Genomic DNA, 20718 nt, shown 5'->3' on the forward strand with positions numbered 1-20718 from the left:
TCAGGACGGAAAACAAGGACGTGTGTTGTTTCTCTGCAGCCAAAACAAACCCCAACAACCGTGTCCGCGTCAACGCTTGTGCCAAGTCCAGCTTCCAGCCAGGTGCGCTTCCTTCCTCTTCGTCGCCTGCCTGCCAGCCAACATCACATCACCGTTGCCGACTCACACCCTATCTCCATAACATTCCACCTGCGCCTTGGCCTGATCTCCTGGTCAACTTGCTCACTTTTCAATACCTTACAGTCTCTTTGTTGATCATTCTCCACAATGGCGGAAATCCGTCGCAAGCTCGTTATCGTTGGTGATGGTGCATGCGGAAAGACCTGTCTTCTCATGTAAGAACGAGCGCCGTCTGTGTGTCGTCTGTTGATCATGCCTTGCTGACTTGCTGTCGACAGTGTCTTCTCCAAGGGTACCTTCCCTGAGGTTTGTCTCTCCGTAACCCCTTTCGCTCTTTGTCGTCGCTCAACCCGCTTCCCCTCTTCGTCGCACTCCCCGCCAACCTCCCACGCCCGGCCGCGATAAGCATTCCCTAGTATTGTGCACCCGATGTGCTGACATAGCTACTCAAAGGTCTACGTCCCTACCGTCTTCGAGAACTACGTCGCCGACGTCGAGGTTGATGGCAAGCACGTCGAACTCGCCCTCTGGGATACCGCTGGCCAGGAAGATTACGACAGACTTCGCCCTCTCTCCTACCCTGACTCGCACGTCATCCTGATCTGTTTCGCTGTCGACTCCCCCGACTCTCTCGACAACGTCCAGGAGAAGGTACGCCGCATATCTTGAACTGCCGCCTCACGTGCCTAGCTGCATGCTGACATGATTTGTTTTTGATAGTGGATCTCCGAGGTCCTGCATTTCTGCCAGGGTCTTCCCATCATCCTCGTTGGATGTAAGAAGGATCTCAGACACGACCAGAAGACCATCGAGGAGCTTCACAAGACCTCGCAAACTCCCGTCACCGAGGAGCAGGTGCGTTTAACTCTTTGACTAAGACGTGAACCAAAACTCACACATACCACAGGCTAGACAAGTCAAGGACAAGATCGGTGCCAAGGAGTACATTGAGTGCTCGGCCAAGACCAACGAGGGTGTCCGTGAGGTCTTTGAGCATGCCACTCGTGCTGCCCTTACCTCAAGAAAGGAGAGGAGTAGCAGCCGCAAGAAGTGCCTGATCCTGTAAGCGGGCAGGCCCAACTACGCGATCAACCCCCTCAAGGCATGGAGAACAAAACATGGTTTCATGACCATGGACGAAGCGCTCTTTTCCATGTCGCGTCTTTCAAACGGCTGCTGCTTTGCCAACTGAACGATAACAAGCAGTTCGAGGCCTGAGAGACTTGCACATCCCCCAGATTTATACCTTGGTTCTGCAACATGGCGGCGTTCGGATTGGAGTTTCTTGGTTGTCATTTTCCGCACCACAAGAGACACGTTGCCCACTATTCAGCGAGCGGGATGGAGAAGGCATGCACGCAGAGCAATGTCAAAGTTGGTCGAGGACATGGCACCGATGGTCTTGATCATTCGTCTTGCTCGGCTCACGCACATCTACGTCTTGTCTTTTTCCTTTTCTCAGTACAAGTCGCTCAGGTCTTTACCCACATATCCCCCCCTTGCTTCCCGTCGGTCACTGTTTTTTTTTTCCAAATCACCTGCACTGCGCATTCAGATCGGTGTAATATTTTGTCATAGGCGTCAATGAACTACTTTCTTCTTTGCACGAGAGCGGGCTTGGTATATCAAGACGATGACGTGCAATTACAACGGTGCGATCAGGTGTATGCTTAGATGACAAGGCTGGGGGTGACGAGAGAGTTTGGCACAGGACAGACGATCAGACGTTGATCTGCTCAACATTTCCCCATGTTTGGATCTGGGCAATAATGACAGGCGGGATGGATGGCAAAGGCGTGAGGATCTCGAGACATTTACACAAAAGAGGGGGTTGGCTAGTTTACTGTAGCTGTGGGAGAGGAACATTTTGCGGGAGTCAAAGAGTTGGATTCAGAGACAAAGACTGGCTACCGGGATACGAAGGGTCGCGGACAAAGTAGAGTGCGGGCAAGCGAGCCAATGGAGAAGATTGGTGAAAGTAGGCGGACGCAGGACCACACACTTTCACTTTCACTTTCGCATGAGTCGTAAAAGCATTTGGGTCATGCATGGTCACGAGTGAGTCGACTGCGCACGGCAGAGCAGGAACAAGTCGGGATGAACAATGATGGTTTCGTGCATGAAAGGACGAAGGCAGCAACGAGCGATGACGAGTTTGTGGAAATTCTTGAGGAAAGGGCACGTGAATGGGAATGGGAAGTCGTCAACGGGCCTAGCTGGGCCGGACGCCGCTTCAGACTAAGTTTCTGGGCTCTAGCCTCGAGCGAGGAGCAATATTCCCGATTTCGACCATCTCCCGACCGACTCCACCGCACGTATTTCCAAGCGGCGCCCTTTCAGCCTTTCGTCTCCGTAGGAGGACTCACTCCACTTCCTGAACAACGACATCCTCCCTTCTCACCTGCACACCTCCAAACACCCACACCCCGGTCAACATGCGCCTCTTCCGCATCAACACCAACCCCACCATGTCGCTCATCGGCTCCTCGTGATGGTCTGACTATCACGGTATGTGCGCACCAGCGACGACAGCTTCACGCTGGACTGCCCTCTGACGCTGTAGCAGCTGTCCATCCAGCACTTCTACGCGCCTGCTGCCGACCGCAGACACCGACCGTCGCAATTCCATACTATCCTCTACTCACCACGCCCGCAAAGACTCGCCTGAGACACGACTGTCACGCGACATATCCTTTCTCCCAATTTCAACATGCCTGCCAGAATCGACCCTGCCTTCAACCACATCGAGGCTCGCGAGTCGCTCAGCGATTCGACGCTCCTCAAGCCCGTCGTCGGCGGCCTTAGCGACGTGAAAGGTGTGACTACCGCTCCGTCTGTCGTTCCGTACCGGCACTGACTCGATCCACCAGTGTCCAAACAAGACAAGGCTACCATGGCCGCTCAAGAGAACATGAATCCGAAACTCAGCATCGCCCCTCTCCCAGGACGCTTGCGAATGTACGTCCCGCCGGTCAACTTCGGTGCCGTCGAGACAAACTCCATCTACAGAAGTGGTTACCCAACCAGTAAGAACTTCGACTTCATAAACAGCCTGAACATCAGAACCATTCTGTACGTCTTGATTCTGCTGGTCTAACCTCACGCTTTCTGACTTGCCGCACAGCACCCTGGTTCCCGAGCCTCTGTCAGAAGAGTACATTACCTTCATGGAGCAGAACCACATTCGCCATTATCAGATCCACATACCCGCCAACAAAGACGGAAAGGTCAACATTACTCCAGAAACAATGGCAACTGCTCTTGCCGTCGTCCTGAATCGCAACAATCACCCTCTTCTCATCCACTGTAATCGTGGCAAGGTTCGTTGACCACATCGTCTAATACTCGTATTCACGTGATGCTAATTCAAGGACAGCATCGCACTGGTTGTGTCACGGCCTGCTTCCGCAAGACACAATACATCCAGAACGATCCAGCTGTTGCCGAGTACCGCGATTATTCATACCCCAAGTGCCGCGACGACGACATGCGCTTCATCAAATCTTTTGATCCTAGCATCGTGCTACCCATCGCACAATCACAAGGCTGGCTACCCACACCGCCACCAGAGCCCAACGACGGCTTCTGGCACCTGAAGCAGCAGACTAAAATCCCGACCTACGAGGATGTCGCTGCCATCAAATCGAAGGATGAACAGCACCTTGACCAGACTGCTCGCATATCGGTCAGGTGACGACCAACCTCTACACCCATCCACGTAATGGTTCTGGCCGTTGCGGTCTTTTACATGGCGTTTACGGTGATTACGACAAAAGGCACTTAAATCTGATCGGTCCTGCATCAAGGATGCATGTTTCTTTTGTACTTGTTCCCTTTTCCAACACAGCGACGGCGTTCATCAGGAGTTTCCTCTTAGAAAATACTGGAAAACGGTTGATTTTTACTTATGGGATGGGGTGGGTTTTTATTCGAGGGCGTCGAGCATGGGTTTTCGCTCCGCTTTGTCTTTGTTGTTTTCTTCTTACAGATGAACATGTTTTACATACACTTTTCTTCTCTTGGAGTGTGGTGCTTCTTGTTGCTCCTTCCGATGAGATTCTCTATGCCTAAGGAGGTGGGAAGATAGTATTATTGGTCAACCTCTTTGTTGCATATATTGTAATTGGCATGTGCCTCTCCTCTCCCTACGTCTACTCTCACTCTCACTCTACATGCACCTCCCGTATCTGACGTCGAGATACTCCTAGCTTCAATCAGTTTCTCACATTTTGACAATGACGCATGACGCAATTAACATTTGGGAGAGAGATACAGAGCCCACAACTCTTCCCGTATGGGGGGGGGAGGGGGATAAACTCTACCTACCCTTACCTCCCCCTTCGAGCTTTCTCCAACCAACATCTAGACTCCCTCGCAACTCCTAGGTGTTTCCATCAGTGGATTACTTTTGTACCAGTTTTGATTCTCTCTTTTCTCATATGAAGTCATAGGAAGAAACACGGTGGTAGCAGAGCCCCGAGGATTGCTAGTCCGAGGAGGAGGCGGGTGTTTACAAAAGGTATAGAACTTTCCTTACTCACTTCTGTTCCGCCAGCTACCGCGTGGCTGTGGCAAATTGACCAGACTGCGGTAGTGACATTGTTTCCCCGGGTATAAAGAATGTGGACCCTGTGGTGGAAGTTTTATGAGTTTATAGACATGGAGGGAAATAAGAGAACATCATCACAAGGTATAGCAAGGTTTGGGGTTACCGTGTCTGTGGAACCTGTGGTTTGTGGTTTTGAATATGTCGTCAGAGGTGGTTGGTGGGATGCATGACGGAGAGGAATCTGGGGATTGGAATTATGGTAAATGTGGTGTGGCACCGTCATGAAGAGCCGAGTGGTCAAGAGTGACACCTGGCATATTGGAGAGCTGGAGAGTCACATCTAGTGAATTTGTGATGGTAGGAAGAGGGCTCGAGAGCGAGAAAAGTAGAGTTGTGATTGTGATCAGGGTGATTCCCTCAGTAAGTTGACATGGGACGATGCAAATCCTCCTATGACGACAGCACTGGAACAAGATGCTCAAGGCAGAACAGCAGTGTAAAGCTAAGAATGCACAAAGACAAGACGATAGAGTGGAGAGTACAAATGGTCGAGTATGAGTCAAGATCCGAATACAGTGAAGCTAAGTCAAGAGACAGCGAGATAATGATCCAAAGTGTAGTGAAGATGCATTGCGGAAGATGCAAAGTCAACATGGGAAGGTGCGGCCATGTACTGGCAGAACAGTCTGGCCTAAAAGGCATGAGAATTGTCGAGAATGATCAAGTCTGGATGCATAGAGCTGACAACAAGCGGCCGAGGGATAAGAAGATAGTCGTGAATAGAGAGATGTGTTCTTTGGAGAGAAGTGCAGCGTGCAGAGTGTGTTTAGCTCGGCATGTCTAACAAGACGCGGAACGCAGACGCTTGAACAAGACGCAATGCAGAGGAGAAGGGAGAAGTGGATATATCTATACCTCACGGCAGATGATGAGAGAAAGAACAATCAAACAGGGATGGATGTCTAGCAAAGATACCATATTTGCTCATCCAGTCCTGTAGCCCAATTTATTCAACTTCTTGCAAGAAGGCATTTCCATCCTTCTGGCCTCTTGCATCTTGTCCTGATCTGTAAAGAAGAAACCCTGAGCCTGCTGATACATTTGCGTCCTCCTTTGTTGTTGCAATTCGCACTCATTCGATAATTGCTGCACGTAAATGGTTTCCGCCCTCTTGTCCAAGTCTCTCCATTTCCGCGCCGTGAGATCCGAGACTTCGCGTGGGTCGACGTAGTAGGGGATTTGGTGGTTGTAGTTGGAGATCTTTTGTTGCGTGAAGGGAGATACGGACTCGAAGCGGACCGAGGGGCCCGAGGGCGTAGCGCCGGAGAAGAGGCCAGAGAGAAGGGGGAAGATGAAGAGGAGGAGTAGCGGGAGGAGAGATTGTAGCGATTGGAGGATTGAGGGTGGTGGAGCGTTTGGGTCTCTGGGTGGTTGAGGTCGTCGTCGTGGTGCGCCGCCGCCGAACTGGTGAACACGCACACCGGGACCTCCTCCCATATTGAAGACGAAGCCCGGGCCGTCGAAAAGTCCGCCGCCTGTTGTTGCTGGTTAGTACGTGACCAGGCAGAAGTTTTGTGAAAGTTGAACAAGAGCATACCAAAGGGACCACCTCCCATACCGCCGAAACCACCACCACCCATACCGCCGCCGCCAAAGAACTGACGGAACAGATCTTCAGGGCTAATCTCATCATCAAACATACCACCAGCCTGTCCCCTCCTCGTAGCACCACCACCCCCAGAAAAGGGACTCGCCGAGCTGGAACTTGCACCCTGGAACCTGCTATCCGGATCACCTCCAAAGCGATCGAACTTGGCCTTCTTGTCCGCATCACTCAGCACAGCAAACGCACGAGCGACCATCTTGAAAGCCTCGTCTGCGCCATCATAGCCATTCTTGTCCGGATGTGTGAGGAGACTGAGTTTGCGATATGCTTTTTTGATGTCTGATTCTGTTGCTGATGTTTTTGTGGCCTCGAGGCCGAGGATGTCGTAGAAAGCTGTCGGACTGCATTTACGAACGCGGACGACGGCGGCCTTTTGGTCGACGGTAAAGGCGCGGCCGCTGCTGCCGTCATGGTGTTGGCGCTTTTCCGACATGGTGATGTGTTTGGAAGGAGAGAGAGAGAGAGAGAGAGGCGAGAGCCCCTGAGGGAGTGTCGGAGAGTCTAGTCGACTGATTTGGGTAGTTGGTATATGTGAACAGATGGTCGCGGATTGAAGTGGATAATTGGCCTCTATCAGCGTCGCGGGCCAGACTTGACTCGGCTCTCGTTGGCGCAACACGGGGCAGGACAAGGTCAGGGTCACTCGCGGCTCTTGGGCTTGCAAGCGATTGGCTTTGGGGCCCGAGTATGACGGCATTTCCACCTGCCGTTTCCACCTGCATTGCATTGCATCTCTGCTCCATCTGATCCACTATACCAATTCACACACCACACATCATGCCCATGCCAGGACAAGACGCAACCACAGAGGCCAAAGAGGGTGTCCTCACCTACATGCGCGCATGGGGCGGTCCGTCCAATTCCTCTTCCTCTTCCTATCCACCTCACTAACACTTTTCTCACAGAGTCCTCGGTCCCTCCCACCGCCCTCGCAACCCTCATCACCGCCCAACACTTCCGTCCCTTCCAGAAGCTACCCATGCTCTTCGTCCCCGTCCTGCTCTTCTCCTCGTACCTCAACCTGAACGGTTTCCCCGTCGACTCTGCTGGTGTCACTTCTGCGTGGAGTGCTGCATACTTGGTCGTCGCGAGGAGGAGAAAGCAAGCTTTTACCAGCAAGTTTGGTGCTAGAGGCGCCATCAGAGGTCTTACTCTGGGTCTTTGCGCTGCAAACATTGTCAGTGGTGGTCTGGCATACACTTTTGGCAAGAGAGAGGCTAGAGATGAATGATAGCGTGCTTCTGCGCTGGAGAGAAACACATTTTATATATCCCATTCGACAAAGGCCGAGCTCAATCATGGTCAAATCGAGAGTCTAACCTATACCGCGACCTAAACAAGGCCACAGAGAGAAGGTCAAGCTTCGCCGCATGGCCATCCGCCTTCGATCACCAACTTCATTCGATAACGTTACCACATTTTTGAGAGACATGGACAGCAATGAGTCATCAAGTAGAGAGAAAATCCGACTCTGTACATTCAATATTCAGCTATCTGCGCCTTACGTTCGCCTGCTCAGTAAAAAGAGCTTCCCCAATAATCCTTCCCCGATTCCATGTGGTATCAAGCAGAAAAAATGACTTCATCAAAGCTTTTGTCAAAGGACATGCTTTTTGGTTTGGGTTCAAATAATTCATTTGGTACTGATCCGTGGTCTTTCCTTGATTGCCGACTATTGCGCCGCAATCAAGAGCCCGGTCAGCCCATGGCTGCTTACAGCCATCTTATGCCACGCGCCTACGCTTTCTGTCCTCTTCGAAAGCATTCATACATGTAGGCTGGCTCATTGCCTGTGCACTGGCGACTTCTGCTGCCATGCTAGTGCTGGTGTAGTCCTCATCGTCAAGAACAATAGGCAATGTCTTGCTTCCCTCGTATTGCTGAAGCAGCGAGCATGTTGTCGATTGGAGAGGTCCTCGAACCTCATATTCTTCCGAGTCAGACATTTCCTCTTGACTGCGTTTGACCGGTCGGCTGGCCTGAGGCTGAGCGTCATACGCGGTTAATTGCGACTGCCATGCTGTAAAAGAAGTTTTTGATTTCACTGATGAAATCTTGACCATGCCGTCCTGCTGGTATGAGCTGGTGGATGACACTGACGAGGCAGGTGACGATCGAGATGCCTCAAACACCATCGAGGCTGCTGGGCTTAGCACAGAAGAAACCTGGCTGCCAAATGATGAGCGACGACTAAACTTGCCACCGAGGCTGCACATCTCGGCACTGCCAACGCTCGCTGCAGGAGCGACGGCAGGTGGAGGAGTAGAGCGAGGAGTGGGAAGATAGCTGAGGCCGAGCACAGGGGTGCGAGGTCTGACTTCTGTCTGGGGCTCGAGAAATGATGGCAACGATGCGTATGTTGCAACGGGCGATTCTGCTCGTGTGCTAACAACAGCTTCTGCTGCAGTAGGTGCGACAAACTCCAAGTCTGGAGTTAGTTGCGGAATGATAGTCTTCCAGCATTCTTGCTCGGAAGAGAAGCTCTGTCCACATGGTGGAGGAGCCTGGCCAGGGGTGTAGCGCAGAACAACATCAGTCCAACGCTTGAAGAGATGGTCAGGAATATGAAGCTTCCAGTTGACTGCCGCAAGGAAAGCACGTTCGTTGAGGTTGATCTCAGCGACCTTAAGGCCCGACATCTTGCTCCATGCCTTGGCAGAGTAGTTGCGGTCCTGCAGGTACTTTGATGCTAAGATCAAGGATGCAAGAAACATGCGACGGCCGCATTGCAGGGATCGAACCGACGGTGAGTCAACCGATTGCTGCATGGTAAAATCAGATTTGGGAACCGAAGGCATAATCAGGACAAGATAGTACAAAGCCACCTGTAAGGTAGAATAACTTGTTCTAGATCTGCGAAGGGTTTCCTCAATATACCTGCGCAAGGACAAGACGCCACCAGCCTGAGGCTTGCAAGGGGCGACCGACAAAGGCCAAATGACTTCTACCATTTGGGCGGCAGAGTCTGAGAGGGATTAGCCGGGGACTCGAGCAGTATATCACGGTGATCGACACGTACCAACGAGGCCATCGACAAAGGTAGCCTTGCGCTCTTCTTGTCGTACAAGAGTGGGAGGCTTTAGGAGAACATTTGCCTGACTGCGGCGAGGATTGCGACGTTGTTCGGGAGGTACAATTTTGCAGTCAGTCTGGGACGAGGGCTGAGAAGAGGGAGGTGTGTGGAGGTTGTCGTGGACTCTAATGTTTTCTTGGGAGACCATCGAGCGACGACAGAGATATGTAGGAGCGAAATCCATATTGTGGGGTATGTGGTATGTGTGGTTGTGTTTGGAACAAAGAGTAGAGGTATCCGGGAAGAGTAAACCGTTGTGATATGACAGAAGAGCAGTCTTCCAGTCAGCTTTTAGTACGCGAAGGCACCAGCGTTCAAATGATGACTCCTAGGGCACTTTGTTTCCGTCTAGGAAAGTGCGGCAGGAGTTGACAGCGGTTGGGCCCTGTCAGGGCTTACCACATGTAAAAGGCCATCTCTTGAGGTTTGGTGATAGATTTCGAGTAAGAAGCGACTGGAGTGATAACAAGCGAAGACCCAATGAGCATAGCTGCCTGGTGCGGCGAAGAAAGAGGCGACAGTAAAGGTTGGTGGTTAACGCGCCAGATTCAGGACCAGAGTGACAGTGATTTTGTTGGAGCAAGGTGTAGTCGGTTGTTGTGGTGTAGGTGGAGGGTTTAAGCGGCGATTAGGAGCTTGGGTGGAGTAAGGCAGGTGAAGGCTAAGGTAGAGCGGAGAAGAGTCAAAGAGAGGGTATTCGGAAACACAAATGACAAAGACCTCTCGGACAAAGATGAGAGAAGGTATTGCAGGTAGAGAAAGGGTCGAAACAACAGAGGATATAGGCGGATGATCAACCAGGTGGACTTGGTGACTCAAGGTGACTGGGCGCGGCGGAGAGGCAAAGTGGCGAGGGCGAGAAGCGGAGGCAGCAAAGGCGACCTGATCTTCTTCACCGCGTGGAGAGAGACCGCGAATAGATTACGAGATTTCTCTGTTTCGCGCGATGACCCGACGTGTTTTTTGCTCTCTCTACTCGCGTGCAGCACCGTGGATGTTCTTCTTGATTTGATCTGTCATTGTTGCGATGAGTCGATAAGTGTTCAAGAGGCAGGGAAGGCAGCGAAAGTGCTTCCCCGGGCCTCCACTACTGAGTCACCAGGGCGTCCGAAGCCGCCTTCCGACTGAAATTCGAGTAACCGCCTCCTCCTCCTTCCAACTTCCAAGCATGACGAATTCCACCATCTCCGAATCGTCGAGACCCTCACTGACCCTGTCCAGCCATTCCCTAGCTGCAGCTCATCGTCCACTTGTTTCCTCCCGATTACCCTTCCCTCTCGCTTGTTGAATAAATTTGACACCCACCACCTGTTGTCTGCTGTCTTTTGCAATCTCGTACCAACTAGGCAGGTCTTGAGGCGGGCCGAGTTTTTAGGCAGCCTTGCCATTGATCATGATCGTGGTTGCCTGCAAACGCCCAAGCCAAAGGTCGCGTGAGAGTCACAAAGGTGGGAGCGCCTGTCCATTTCGAGCGCATCATGAGACCGTCCCGGTATGGAAGTACACAGCTTTTTCCCGCCCATTCCCCATGCTACGTCCGTATCGCCGCAACGTTAAAACGCAGAGACGTTTGTGGAAGAAGGCTCGAAGCTTCTATGCATTACCGAATCGTAAAATCGATCTTTGAATTTCATGCCATTTCCCCACCATTTCTGCTTCCTTGTTTGCTGAGTCGTTGAGGCTCACTTGCTGAGGCTCTCGTCAGACTGGTGTGAGTCGTCGTACAGTGGGTGGTCCGACACCAGGGCTTCGTAGGCGAGAATCGGTACTGAAGATGATGTTGCGCCATTTTCTTGTACTCTGGTGCAAGCATAGATGCTCTGTCTTCTTGTTCGTACGACCATGATAAAATGGATACTGTCTTCGATCAGATCAGGTCTTTTGAAAAATGTGCATATAATTCTTGGATACACTCCATGACGACATGACAGCCTAGCTTTGCAATCGCTGATGGACACATTTCTTGAGTGACCAACCAAGATGGCCAACAGACTGACCACCTTTCGGAAGAGATAGCATGGCGACGGCGCTGACATACGATAAGCTGGTCAATCGCATTGTGCCTGGACCGCAAAGCCTGAGCTACTTCATTCCACTGGTAATACTCCCAATTGCCTTCGCGATACCGCCATGGGTCATCTCAAAGCAGGCACTATGTGCGATCACGTTACCCATCATCACAGCTTCCCTCATACATGCCTGGATCGTTATGGGCGGTATAGATGTCATCTCATTCGATATGCTGTTGCATAGCTATCACCTGCTCCTGTTCAACGATCCGCGCCGGCACTTCCGCAGAGTAGTCGCCACAGAGAGGTCCGAGCCAGCCACCGCGAAGGGAAACCAGACACCGCTACTAGGCAACAGTGCCAACATTAGCGTCAAGGATGAATCTACGACACCGCGGTATGTCGAGCAGTCATACCCTAGCAACTGGAATGAGAGGCTACCTTGGATCGGAACACTGATCATTACGATGCGATTCGTGGATTGGAAGATCGGCTCGCCTTCCCATGATTCCATTCGGTGTGAGCATTGATTCGCCTTTGCCGCAATCCGGACTCGTCACGATCTTGCCGCCTAGACTGCTTCGCTCTGCCATTATGGCACTTCAGGTCTGGGCGACAGTAGGTCAGCAGTTTCAGTTGCCTTGCACTGTGCCAGTAGCGTTGCACTGGGCAGGCTACCTCCCTGATGCCTGGAGTCCACATCTCTGGCCAACTTTCTTTGGTAGCTTCAGAGCCATGTTTACAACCTCAAGCTTGGGTGCAGTTCGTAACTTCTGGGGTCGTTACTGGCATCAGACCTTGAGATTCTACTGCTCAAGCCCGGGAGTTTGGCTTTCAGACTTGCTGCACTTGTCTCGTCGTAGCTATGCTCGCTATGTTTTGCTAGCCGCGACTACATTCTTCTTGTCTGGTATCGTGCATATCGGTCTCGTACCCAGAGATCCAATGTTTGCAGTTGAGTCAGCTAATCAAATTCGTCTGCGGATCGCGACATTCTTCTGGTTACAGCCAGTCGGGTTCGCAATAGAGATGGCTGCCTCGATAATCTTACGTCGTCTCGGTACGCCGAAATCGGTATACGTGATGTTGAACATCTTATGGTTCATGGCGTGGTGTTGCTTTGTTCTGCCACCGTTGGGCGAAGCAGGTCGTAATCTCGGATACTGGCGCATGTGGCCTGTACCACTCAGTCTGTGGCGAGGACTCATCCACGGCAAATGGCTGACTTGGTTTTGAAGTACCAGCATGCGATGTAGCGACACCGTAATCCCATCCTAGACTAGACTTGCTCGATTACATGGTACTATAGACTTTGTTCGACCGAATTTACCTTTACGCTTTACTCCTTTGGCGCTGACATGTGCAAGTCGTCCCTCGAGCGGCGCGTTGTGCTTGTTCAGCTCCTTCACAGCGGTGGCCAAATTGGGACGCCCTGCTCGTGAGGGGCCCTGCTACCCAAGACACGCTTGTGGCATGGATGTTCCGAGACACAGCACACAGTACCTCCGCCAACATCGCCTCTCCAGTGGCGAGACAGTCGATGTACGCCGCGAGTCCATCAACCCACAAATCGAACACAGTGACTCCTCGCCTCGCATCCGTGGCATCCTCGAGAGAACCCATGTAACAAAAAAAAGTCTTGATTCCGAATTGTCTACATGGATAGCCTACCCTTTCTTTCATGCAACGTGAGACAAGAAAAAGGAGAATCTTGCAATAATGATGCAGCAAGCCCGAAAACGAGAAATGCATAAGCTCGCTTGAAAAGTGAAAATGGGTTCCATCGTACCCCCTTCTATGCAAAGTAACTCTTCCACAAAACACCTTCCAAATCCTCTAGCTGTTCGGGTTGGAAAACCTGTTGATCATAACGTCAGTAAATGCTCATATGAGTTGTATAAGTAGACATCGTTCTTACCTTGAGATCTACATGCCAGGTATCCTGGCGGACCTTTCTGAACTCACTCAGGATCGTCTTGACAGCTTTGCCGACGACACCAGGATCATTAGCGGCTTTCATGGCAAGCGTAGCCAATATCTCAGGAAGCCATTGTGGAGGTGGACTGGCGTAGGGGAAGGCCTGCACAAGCGAGCCAAGACCAAGAACAGCTGCGTGGCGGGTGATATCAAGGCGATTCTGTTCAGGTGTAGGCGTACCGGGAGGCCCGGCGTTCTTGCCGCGCTTAGGCAGAGGGTTATTGAGAAGCAGCTGTGTAAAGTGTTTCTTCAAGTCTGTAACAACTTTGTCGCGGAATTCGACGGGTGAGCAGCGAATCATGCCGGAAATGGTTTGAGCAGCTCCAAGACGGACTTCAAGCTGTGTGTCGTGCAACATGTCTCTGACGCTATTAAGTAGATACTCACGACGCGGCGACTCCATGATGAATAGATAGCGGAAGTAGAGCACTTGGATGTTGATCAAGGTGCGAAGACGCTGATGCCAGGCAGGGCTAGTTCTGCCAATCTCGACAAGACTCTTTGCGAGAGCCTCGTCTTCACCCTTCCTGTGAGGAATATTGGGGAACTGCTTGAACACGCTCCATGCATGAGATTGCAGCTCAGGGTCTTCCTTGACGTCCATCATGTTCAAGAGCTGCTGCATGAAAGGATCGGGCAAGAACTCGACAAGGGTGGTACAGTCATAGTTATTGACCGTCGATTCTAGCCAGTACAACACGGTCTTACTGGCCTGTGTGTACGGTGTCGGAGTCTGGATACCAGGAGGTCGTTCTTGACGCCATTTCTCAAGTCTATCAAAGACATCTTTGATGGTTGCGCGGAACTCATCTGTTGCTTGGAAAGGCCGCGTACCAATGGAAGACGCGGCCTTCTGAGTTTCCATCAGAGTCGTGACATCCGAGTATCCCTCGTAGTAACGACTACGGTAGATTGATGACAATGTGTGACCAATGTTCTCACGAACACCCTTGTAAGGATGATCGAGATGTTTCAAGAAATCTTCCAGGATAGGCTTCTCGTTCTGGAAATGCCAGCCAAAGGTGCCGATGACGAGCTGCAGAAGAGTGATCTTGGAGCTCTCCTTGAAAGCAGCATTGGTAGACATGTCCAATCTGAAGCTTGAGAAGTAGTCAACGAGAGGCCAGCATCGTCGAGGATCTCTTGCGCAACCAGTGAGAGTCAGGAAACTGCTCCAGTATGAAAGGTTTTCGGGCGTCAGACCATCCTGGAAGACACGCTCGAGAAGAGGGAAGACAAACTCCCAGACCTTTTCCTTCACCTTGGGTTGGCAGTCTTCAGCAGCATTGATCAAAGCACCCATGATCTCTGCAGTGGCGCGGTGTTGATGCTTATCGCTACCATCGCCAAAAGTGGCCTTGGTGAGATCGACAACGTCGTCAAATGTTGCCGGTGTCAATCCGACCATGACCAGATCCAATATCCAAGACATGACCGTGCAGTTCGTGGTGCGGAATCGATCTTGATTGTCACGGGGCTCCTGCTTCATGTAATCAAAGAACACGGAAATCCATTGACGATCAATGTGCATGCCAATACGCTTACGAGTATCCATTTCGACCTGATCGTAATCCAAGTCGACAGCATGATTCTTCGACACACGCATCACCTTGTCCCAGACAAGCCAACCAGGATATTCGGCATCGACATAGTACTCTACCTCAGGCTGCGAGAAGGCGTCCAGGTATTGCTTAGTCCAGTTTGGGTCGTCTGACTTGGTCTCGACGACCATGCGATCAGGCGGGAACTGCTTGTCGAGAAGGTAGTTCTCATACTTGTGCTCAGTCATGGATCTTGTCTGTATCAGACTAGAGATGGCGAGCAGAGCATTGGCGAAAAGCACGCGCAGTGACGGATGTGAGTCGATGACACCCTTGACAACGAGATCAAGCATACCATCCGAGGCAATAGTCTCGTAACGGTAGTCAAGACCAATGACAAGAGCTGCAACGCGTTGAGCCTTGCGCCAATGTGAGTCCTTGATCATGACAACCAGTTCCGAGGACAGTTCAGACTTCTTTCCTTCTATGAGCATTCTGCGTTGACGAATACGGTCTTGCTTCGGGGACAGTAACGCCTTTGCATCTTCGAGGGAAGTCGCGACCATTTTGGATTTGTCCAGAGACTGATGACTGCTCTCGACCGGCCAGATACTATCAACCGTCTTCTCGTCCAAGATGACCATGCGATCTAGAGCCCTGCACATCGAATGTACTTGGAAGTTGGCGTTGCTGACAAGCTTCTGGATACTCGGCTTGTCTGTCTCTCCCACCCGGATGAAGAGCCTGATGAGCCTAGGAGTGAACCTCCAGTTGCGCTCGATAGGACGAGCCAAGCTACCGAAGAGCAGAGAGAACACGGCACCCTTGATACGTGGGAAGTCAGTCTTGTTCACAGCGTCCTCTAGGGCATCCAAAAGAGGAGGAATGACGAGGGGCTTGGCTCCAATGATACATTGAACAGCTGACTCGGAAGCAGTCTGAGCCGTGCGTCGAATGTCTGTGTATACTGATACGCTCGACTGGGCCAAATCGAGCAGCAGGATCTTGTCAAGATCTGACGCAGCGCGAGGGGACTCGTTGTATCTCAATCTTTGGAAATGGTACAAGTTTGCACGTCTGGCGAGGAGAGGTCGTGGGTAAGCTTTGCGCGTTCCACTGAACTTGTAAGGGTGGATATCCGCCGACAGAAGACGACTCAGTCTGTCCAATACATGGGCAGATCGCTCGATACCGATATCAATGAACCAAGAGCGATAGGCTGTGTAGAGCGCATTGAAGCAGAGAACATCATCTTGTTGGTGCTGAGTCAAGAACTCATGAACGCGATGCAAAGTCTCACCAGTGAAGCGGCGTAGCTTATGCACTGTCTCGTAGTGTGGGCTGCTGGTCTTCAGCGGGTAGCCGGTAGGGTAGATGAAAGTCTTGCGGATCTTGTCATCGTCCGGTTCGGCTAGATCAGTGGGACTTTGCTGGATCTCTTGCTTGGGTAATATGCTGCCGTTTACTTCAGTGTCATGGCCACTGACCGGAGTGACAGATTCATCGTCTGAGCGGAAGAAACAAGAGATACCCGAGACCAACAGACGTAAGAGAACAAGATTGCGAGACACCTCATCTGACCAGTCCTTGCCTGTACCATCACGCTTGACGGGCGAGTTATCGCTGGTCAAAGCAGTGAGTGCATCAATAGAGCGCTTGCCTTGATACTCGAATATTCTGACAGCGAACTCAATCTCGGCTTCCTTGGGAACATGCCATTGAACATTCAAGTTCTTCGGATCTGGTAGCTTGGCCCAGTCATTGGGCTGTAGTCCCTTGGCGAGATCAGCTTGATCGTACAGAGAGTAGTCCGTGGTGTATGTGACAGTCAAGTTGAGCAGTAAATGATGGACAAAGTTCGAGACATGGACGAGAGGAATGCCCTTGCACTTATCCTGCATGTAACTAGCAATGTCGAACAGCTCGTCCTTGAAGTCAAGCACGTCGGAACCTACATGGACAACGCACATGCTCAGTAGACTGATGTTCCAAACCAGAGCGCGATCGCGGGGAAGTATCTCTGATCCGGATGTTCTGCTCGAGCCGGCGCCGTTCTCGTCGATCTCAGTTCTGATACTTGAGATCAGGTCGGGCAGAAGACGGCTTAGAGCCTTCTTGGGCGAGACCTTGACCAGAGTGTTACAGATGAAAGCCATGGCATCACGAGCTTGATGCACGACATGGTTTGTAACAAACTTGGCGATCTGTTGCAAGGCGATGTCATAGAGCTCGGGTGACAAAGCTGCAAGCAAAGGTGCAAAAGCCGCTGGCAACGTATTGACGACGTTCTCTTCGGGTGAGCCGCTCTTGACACGAGATGCGTCGGGCAGATTCTGGAGCAAAGTGAACACCCGACCGAGGAAGGCAATCAAAAACTCGGCAAATCCGGCAGTGGATGATCGAAGAATTAATTCCTCGTCCTCGTCGGTAAGCTCATTCTCGTAGTCCAGCTCGATTAGGGAGCCCTCGGTCTCGAAACGGTCAACTTGTTGTGTGATCCATTCGACTGCAGTGGCAGTGCTGCCAGACATGGGCTCGCCATCCGAATCTGTCTGCGCACTCTTGGTAAGATCATGAAGCGGAATGTTGTAACAAACAGCCTGCACGAATGACAGTGAGTTCATGGTCTTGTCAAGATCATTTGCATCGATACCAGGAAGAGCAAGGCCAAGGAGAGTAGTCAAGTGACATCTGAAACCCTTTGTACGAGCGATAATTCTAGACAGCATTTGCAGAGCACGAATGGATGAAGTTGTTCTGTGCACCTCAACTAGCCCTTGCATGGCAGGGTAAATACGCTGCAGGGCACCGGGAAGGATCAGATTGGGTTCGAGGAAGGCCAAACACTGTAGAGTAGACAGAGCGTAGTTGACAGCCGTGCCACTCTTTGAGTAGATGTTCATGAACACGACTTCTCTCAAGCACATGACGAAGCGCTTACGCAGTTCGGGTGTCAACTTACGCTCGCTAGTCATATTGTATTCGCCACTCTCCTCCCTGTTCCAACGCATTACAAAAAAGTCTGCAAGGTAGTAGACAAGTTGTGAGAGCGTCTTGGTCCAAGCGCCTGTGTTGGAGGGATGGAAGAATGTCTCAATACCCTGAATTAGGCCCTCGAGCTGGTGTAAGATGGATCTACCATCCTTGACTTTCAGACAGGCTGGAGACAGGGACATGATGATCCATCTTGCAATGCTACGGGAAGCAGGATGCTTGCGAGGATCGCGCTCAAGAAGAGCAGACAAGCCAGCACCGAGATCAATATTAATGTGATAGGGCGATGAGGCTTGACCGACGGGGATCTCGAGCAATCTCAAAATGGAGGTGAAGATCATTGATGTCTGCTCTGCAGTATATATGCCGTGCTCGCCGAAAGGTACATGCTCAACCGTCAGGCAGTCGCGCGACAGTCTTGAGAACATATCGAGGAAGCGCTGATCGGTAAAGGTCGAACGGTTTATGATGGACCAGAGGTGGAAGAAGGTTGGAAGGTAATGTTGAGGCTGGAGCTTTGGTTGGTTCGGCGGCGGGGCGTGTGTGGGAAAGAAGAGGTTGACCAGACCCATGACGACAAAGGCACTTTCTGAAGGCGACATGGAGAAGAAGGGGAGGAGTTCATCGAGTATGGCGGGGATTTCTTGCGGGTCGAAGAAGAGCTGGGCAAAGGTGCAAATCTTGGTGAGGGTACGGATGCTACGCTTGCTAGAGAAGGTGTTAGGTGTGGCGAACTCGCCGGGGAGGACGAAGACCTTGATCTCCTGGTATAGAGGTCGCCAGTCGAGCACAAGGTCATCTATCGGCTTGAGGTAGTGGCGGCGCTTGGTCAAGACCATGAACATGCTAGCGAAGCGCTCTGCAACCGTGTACTCAAGACCAGGTGCCAGAGCGAGTTCGTAGTAGAGCTTCGTCAGGTTGATGCGCTGCTCACGGTTTAGATCGAACTTGAGTGACAGCCAACCGCGAATCTCTTTTGTCCAGTGTACAGCTCCCGGCACAAAGTCGCCCGATGCAACTGCAATGTATAGGTGTTTGATCATCTCATCCACATCTTGCTGCCTCTGGTCTGGAGTCTCTGTATCGTAGGGTAGGTATTTGGTGTAGGGAAAGACACGAGGGCGCGTTCGACTTGATCTATTGTCGAGACCATCGGGCGTTGTGTTTCTTGACATGTCGGTACTGGAGGGATGTGTACTGTCGTTGATGACGTCGAGCATGGTCGTATCTTTGCCAGACGAGCCATGGGCGGCATGATTGCCTGGGTCGGTATTGGTGCCCATAGTGTGTTGTGTTCCAGAAGCCAGCCTAGCACTTCATCGATGGGCGAAGCGCTGCGGTGCTGACGTCGATGTCGACAATAGTGTGCTCACACGACACGAAGACCTTCTCCAAGTCTTAGGCCGGGGGAGTGGAGTGGAAGTGGTGCAGTTTCTTGCACGGGATCTGCTTGTGCAACGAGCCTCTAGAAAAGATAATAAAATCGCCCCCTTGATGGATGCGATGTTGTGCACTCGTTCTGGGTTGTCTCGTTGCCCGATGCTGAAAGCGGAGCTCTGCTGCACCGAGTCAGTCCACGGCCTTTGTCGCCCTAATCTCCGTCCATTACCTACGAGTTCGCGTTCGACGCGTCTACCATCTACCACTCAGCTAGACGACAATATTTGACTGATCTGCAAGTTGGAAGCCCTCTCAGAAACGATCCTAGGACTCTTCGAAATCTCTGACTAAAAGAACGACTTGTTCCGCTGGGGAATATCGTCTGAAATATAACTTTTCACTCCAGGCAGTAGCACGACACGCACGCAGCCTCCGTGCATACTCAATACTATTTTTCCGATCACCATTTGCTAGGGATCTCTTTGTGCTGGAAGTTGACCCAGCTCCGTGTTTCTGGATATCTGGTCTTCTTTCTGTCGTGCTTTACCATCTTCATTGATTATTTTCCCTACAGGCCCACTGGCAAAACAGCAATCATGGGTTCATATTACAACATTGATGCAATCTTGACAGACGCTCAAGTAAGGAGAAGATAATTACTCCCATGGATTAACTCACACTGACTGATCAAAAGAAAGTTCCTTGCACATTCGAGCTCTCGGTTCCGAATATGGGATATCTGCAGGGCAACCCAGGAGAAGACGTGCGTTTGATTCGGCCTCTTTCCAAGAGCTCAACCCACTAACTCCTTCAGATAAAACAAGGCTCTAAGCTCGAGCTACCACTCTGGCTCGCTGAGATGCTGGCTGTCAGTAATCCTTCTGGAAACTCCTCACTGGCAACACTAGATCTGCCTCAGGCATTGTCTCAACGTGTGATGAACGCTCTAAAAGCAGATCCAAAGACGGTAGATTTACGAGCTCAAGCGCAACATTTCTATAACATTGGTGCTCGCATGTTAGAACTATTCGAGGAAGAAGAAATGGTTGACATTCTGACTGACGTAAGTATCTATCTCTGCTTTCTCGACTGATCACTTTCTCACATCCATCTGAACAGACATTTAAACAACGTGCAGCCGAAATATCAGATCAAGCGCTAAATTCACGAAGTGCATTGGGTGAGGGTGCCGACTTTTCAAGGGGGTTGGATGAGACAGAACGACAATGTAAGTGTTGGCTCCCAACAGAATGCTTCTTGAGAGACTAACTCATATATCCTGCAGTGTTCCGCGCTGCCCATGATGGCACCAACGCTGTAAAAAAGTGGTTCGAGACAGCTCAGAAGTCTTGAGAATGCTTTACCAGCATTGATTTTGGATCAAAGACCACGTTGGAATCAATATGGCA

General features: G+C 51.3%; 8 protein-coding genes across 8 annotated transcripts; 5 read left to right on the forward strand and 3 right to left on the reverse strand.

Moving 5' to 3' along the window:
- The first annotated feature begins 130 nt into the window (after nt 1-130).
- On the forward strand, nt 131-1283 carry AUEXF2481DRAFT_279996 (uncharacterized protein). The gene is made up of 5 exons (XM_013487580.1): nt 131-335; nt 399-426; nt 574-771; nt 841-975; nt 1028-1283. The coding sequence occupies exons 1-5, from the start codon at nt 268-270 to the stop codon at nt 1184-1186; spliced, it is 588 nt and encodes a 195-aa protein (XP_013343034.1). The 5' UTR covers nt 131-267; the 3' UTR covers nt 1187-1283.
- A 1748-nt stretch (nt 1284-3031) lies between these two features.
- AUEXF2481DRAFT_66604 (uncharacterized protein) lies at nt 3032-3814 on the forward strand (the record flags this gene model as incomplete). The annotated part of the gene is made up of 3 exons (XM_013487503.1): nt 3032-3192; nt 3245-3440; nt 3497-3814. 3 exons carry the CDS (start codon nt 3032-3034, stop codon nt 3812-3814), a joined length of 675 nt encoding a protein of 224 aa, XP_013342957.1.
- A 1839-nt stretch (nt 3815-5653) lies between these two features.
- On the reverse strand, nt 5654-6768 carry AUEXF2481DRAFT_30474 (uncharacterized protein; the record flags this gene model as incomplete). The annotated part of the gene is made up of 2 exons (XM_013487392.1): nt 5654-6204; nt 6267-6768. 2 exons carry the CDS (start codon nt 6766-6768, stop codon nt 5654-5656), a joined length of 1053 nt encoding a protein of 350 aa, XP_013342846.1.
- A 344-nt stretch (nt 6769-7112) lies between these two features.
- Nucleotides 7113-7566, forward strand: AUEXF2481DRAFT_5986 (uncharacterized protein; the record flags this gene model as incomplete). The annotated part of the gene is made up of 2 exons (XM_013487342.1): nt 7113-7185; nt 7241-7566. The coding sequence occupies 2 exons, from the start codon at nt 7113-7115 to the stop codon at nt 7564-7566; spliced, it is 399 nt and encodes a 132-aa protein (XP_013342796.1).
- A 493-nt stretch (nt 7567-8059) lies between these two features.
- AUEXF2481DRAFT_30476 (uncharacterized protein) lies at nt 8060-9592 on the reverse strand (the record flags this gene model as incomplete). Its single annotated transcript, XM_013487393.1, has 2 exons — nt 8060-9300; nt 9355-9592. The coding sequence occupies 2 exons, from the start codon at nt 9590-9592 to the stop codon at nt 8060-8062; spliced, it is 1479 nt and encodes a 492-aa protein (XP_013342847.1).
- Nucleotides 9593-11425: 1833 nt separating this feature from the next.
- Nucleotides 11426-12653, forward strand: AUEXF2481DRAFT_30477 (uncharacterized protein; the record flags this gene model as incomplete). Its single annotated transcript, XM_013487394.1, has 2 exons — nt 11426-11934; nt 11993-12653. The coding sequence occupies 2 exons, from the start codon at nt 11426-11428 to the stop codon at nt 12651-12653; spliced, it is 1170 nt and encodes a 389-aa protein (XP_013342848.1).
- Nucleotides 12654-13212: 559 nt separating this feature from the next.
- On the reverse strand, nt 13213-19104 carry AUEXF2481DRAFT_66476 (uncharacterized protein; the record flags this gene model as incomplete). The annotated part of the gene is made up of 2 exons (XM_013487492.1): nt 13213-13275; nt 13336-19104. 2 exons carry the CDS (start codon nt 19102-19104, stop codon nt 13213-13215), a joined length of 5832 nt encoding a protein of 1943 aa, XP_013342946.1.
- Nucleotides 19105-19575: 471 nt separating this feature from the next.
- On the forward strand, nt 19576-20662 carry AUEXF2481DRAFT_89745 (uncharacterized protein; the record flags this gene model as incomplete). The annotated part of the gene is made up of 5 exons (XM_013487524.1): nt 19576-19950; nt 20004-20072; nt 20124-20372; nt 20429-20537; nt 20595-20662. Exons 1-5 carry the CDS (start codon nt 19906-19908, stop codon nt 20660-20662), a joined length of 540 nt encoding a protein of 179 aa, XP_013342978.1. The 5' UTR covers nt 19576-19905.
- Between the last annotated feature and the right edge of the window lie 56 nt (nt 20663-20718).

The sequence above is a fragment of the Aureobasidium subglaciale genome, assembly GCF_000721755.1.
Source record: "Aureobasidium subglaciale EXF-2481 unplaced genomic scaffold scaffold_13, whole genome shotgun sequence".
In the NCBI taxonomy this organism is placed as follows: Eukaryota; Fungi; Ascomycota; class Dothideomycetes; order Dothideales; family Saccotheciaceae; genus Aureobasidium; species Aureobasidium subglaciale.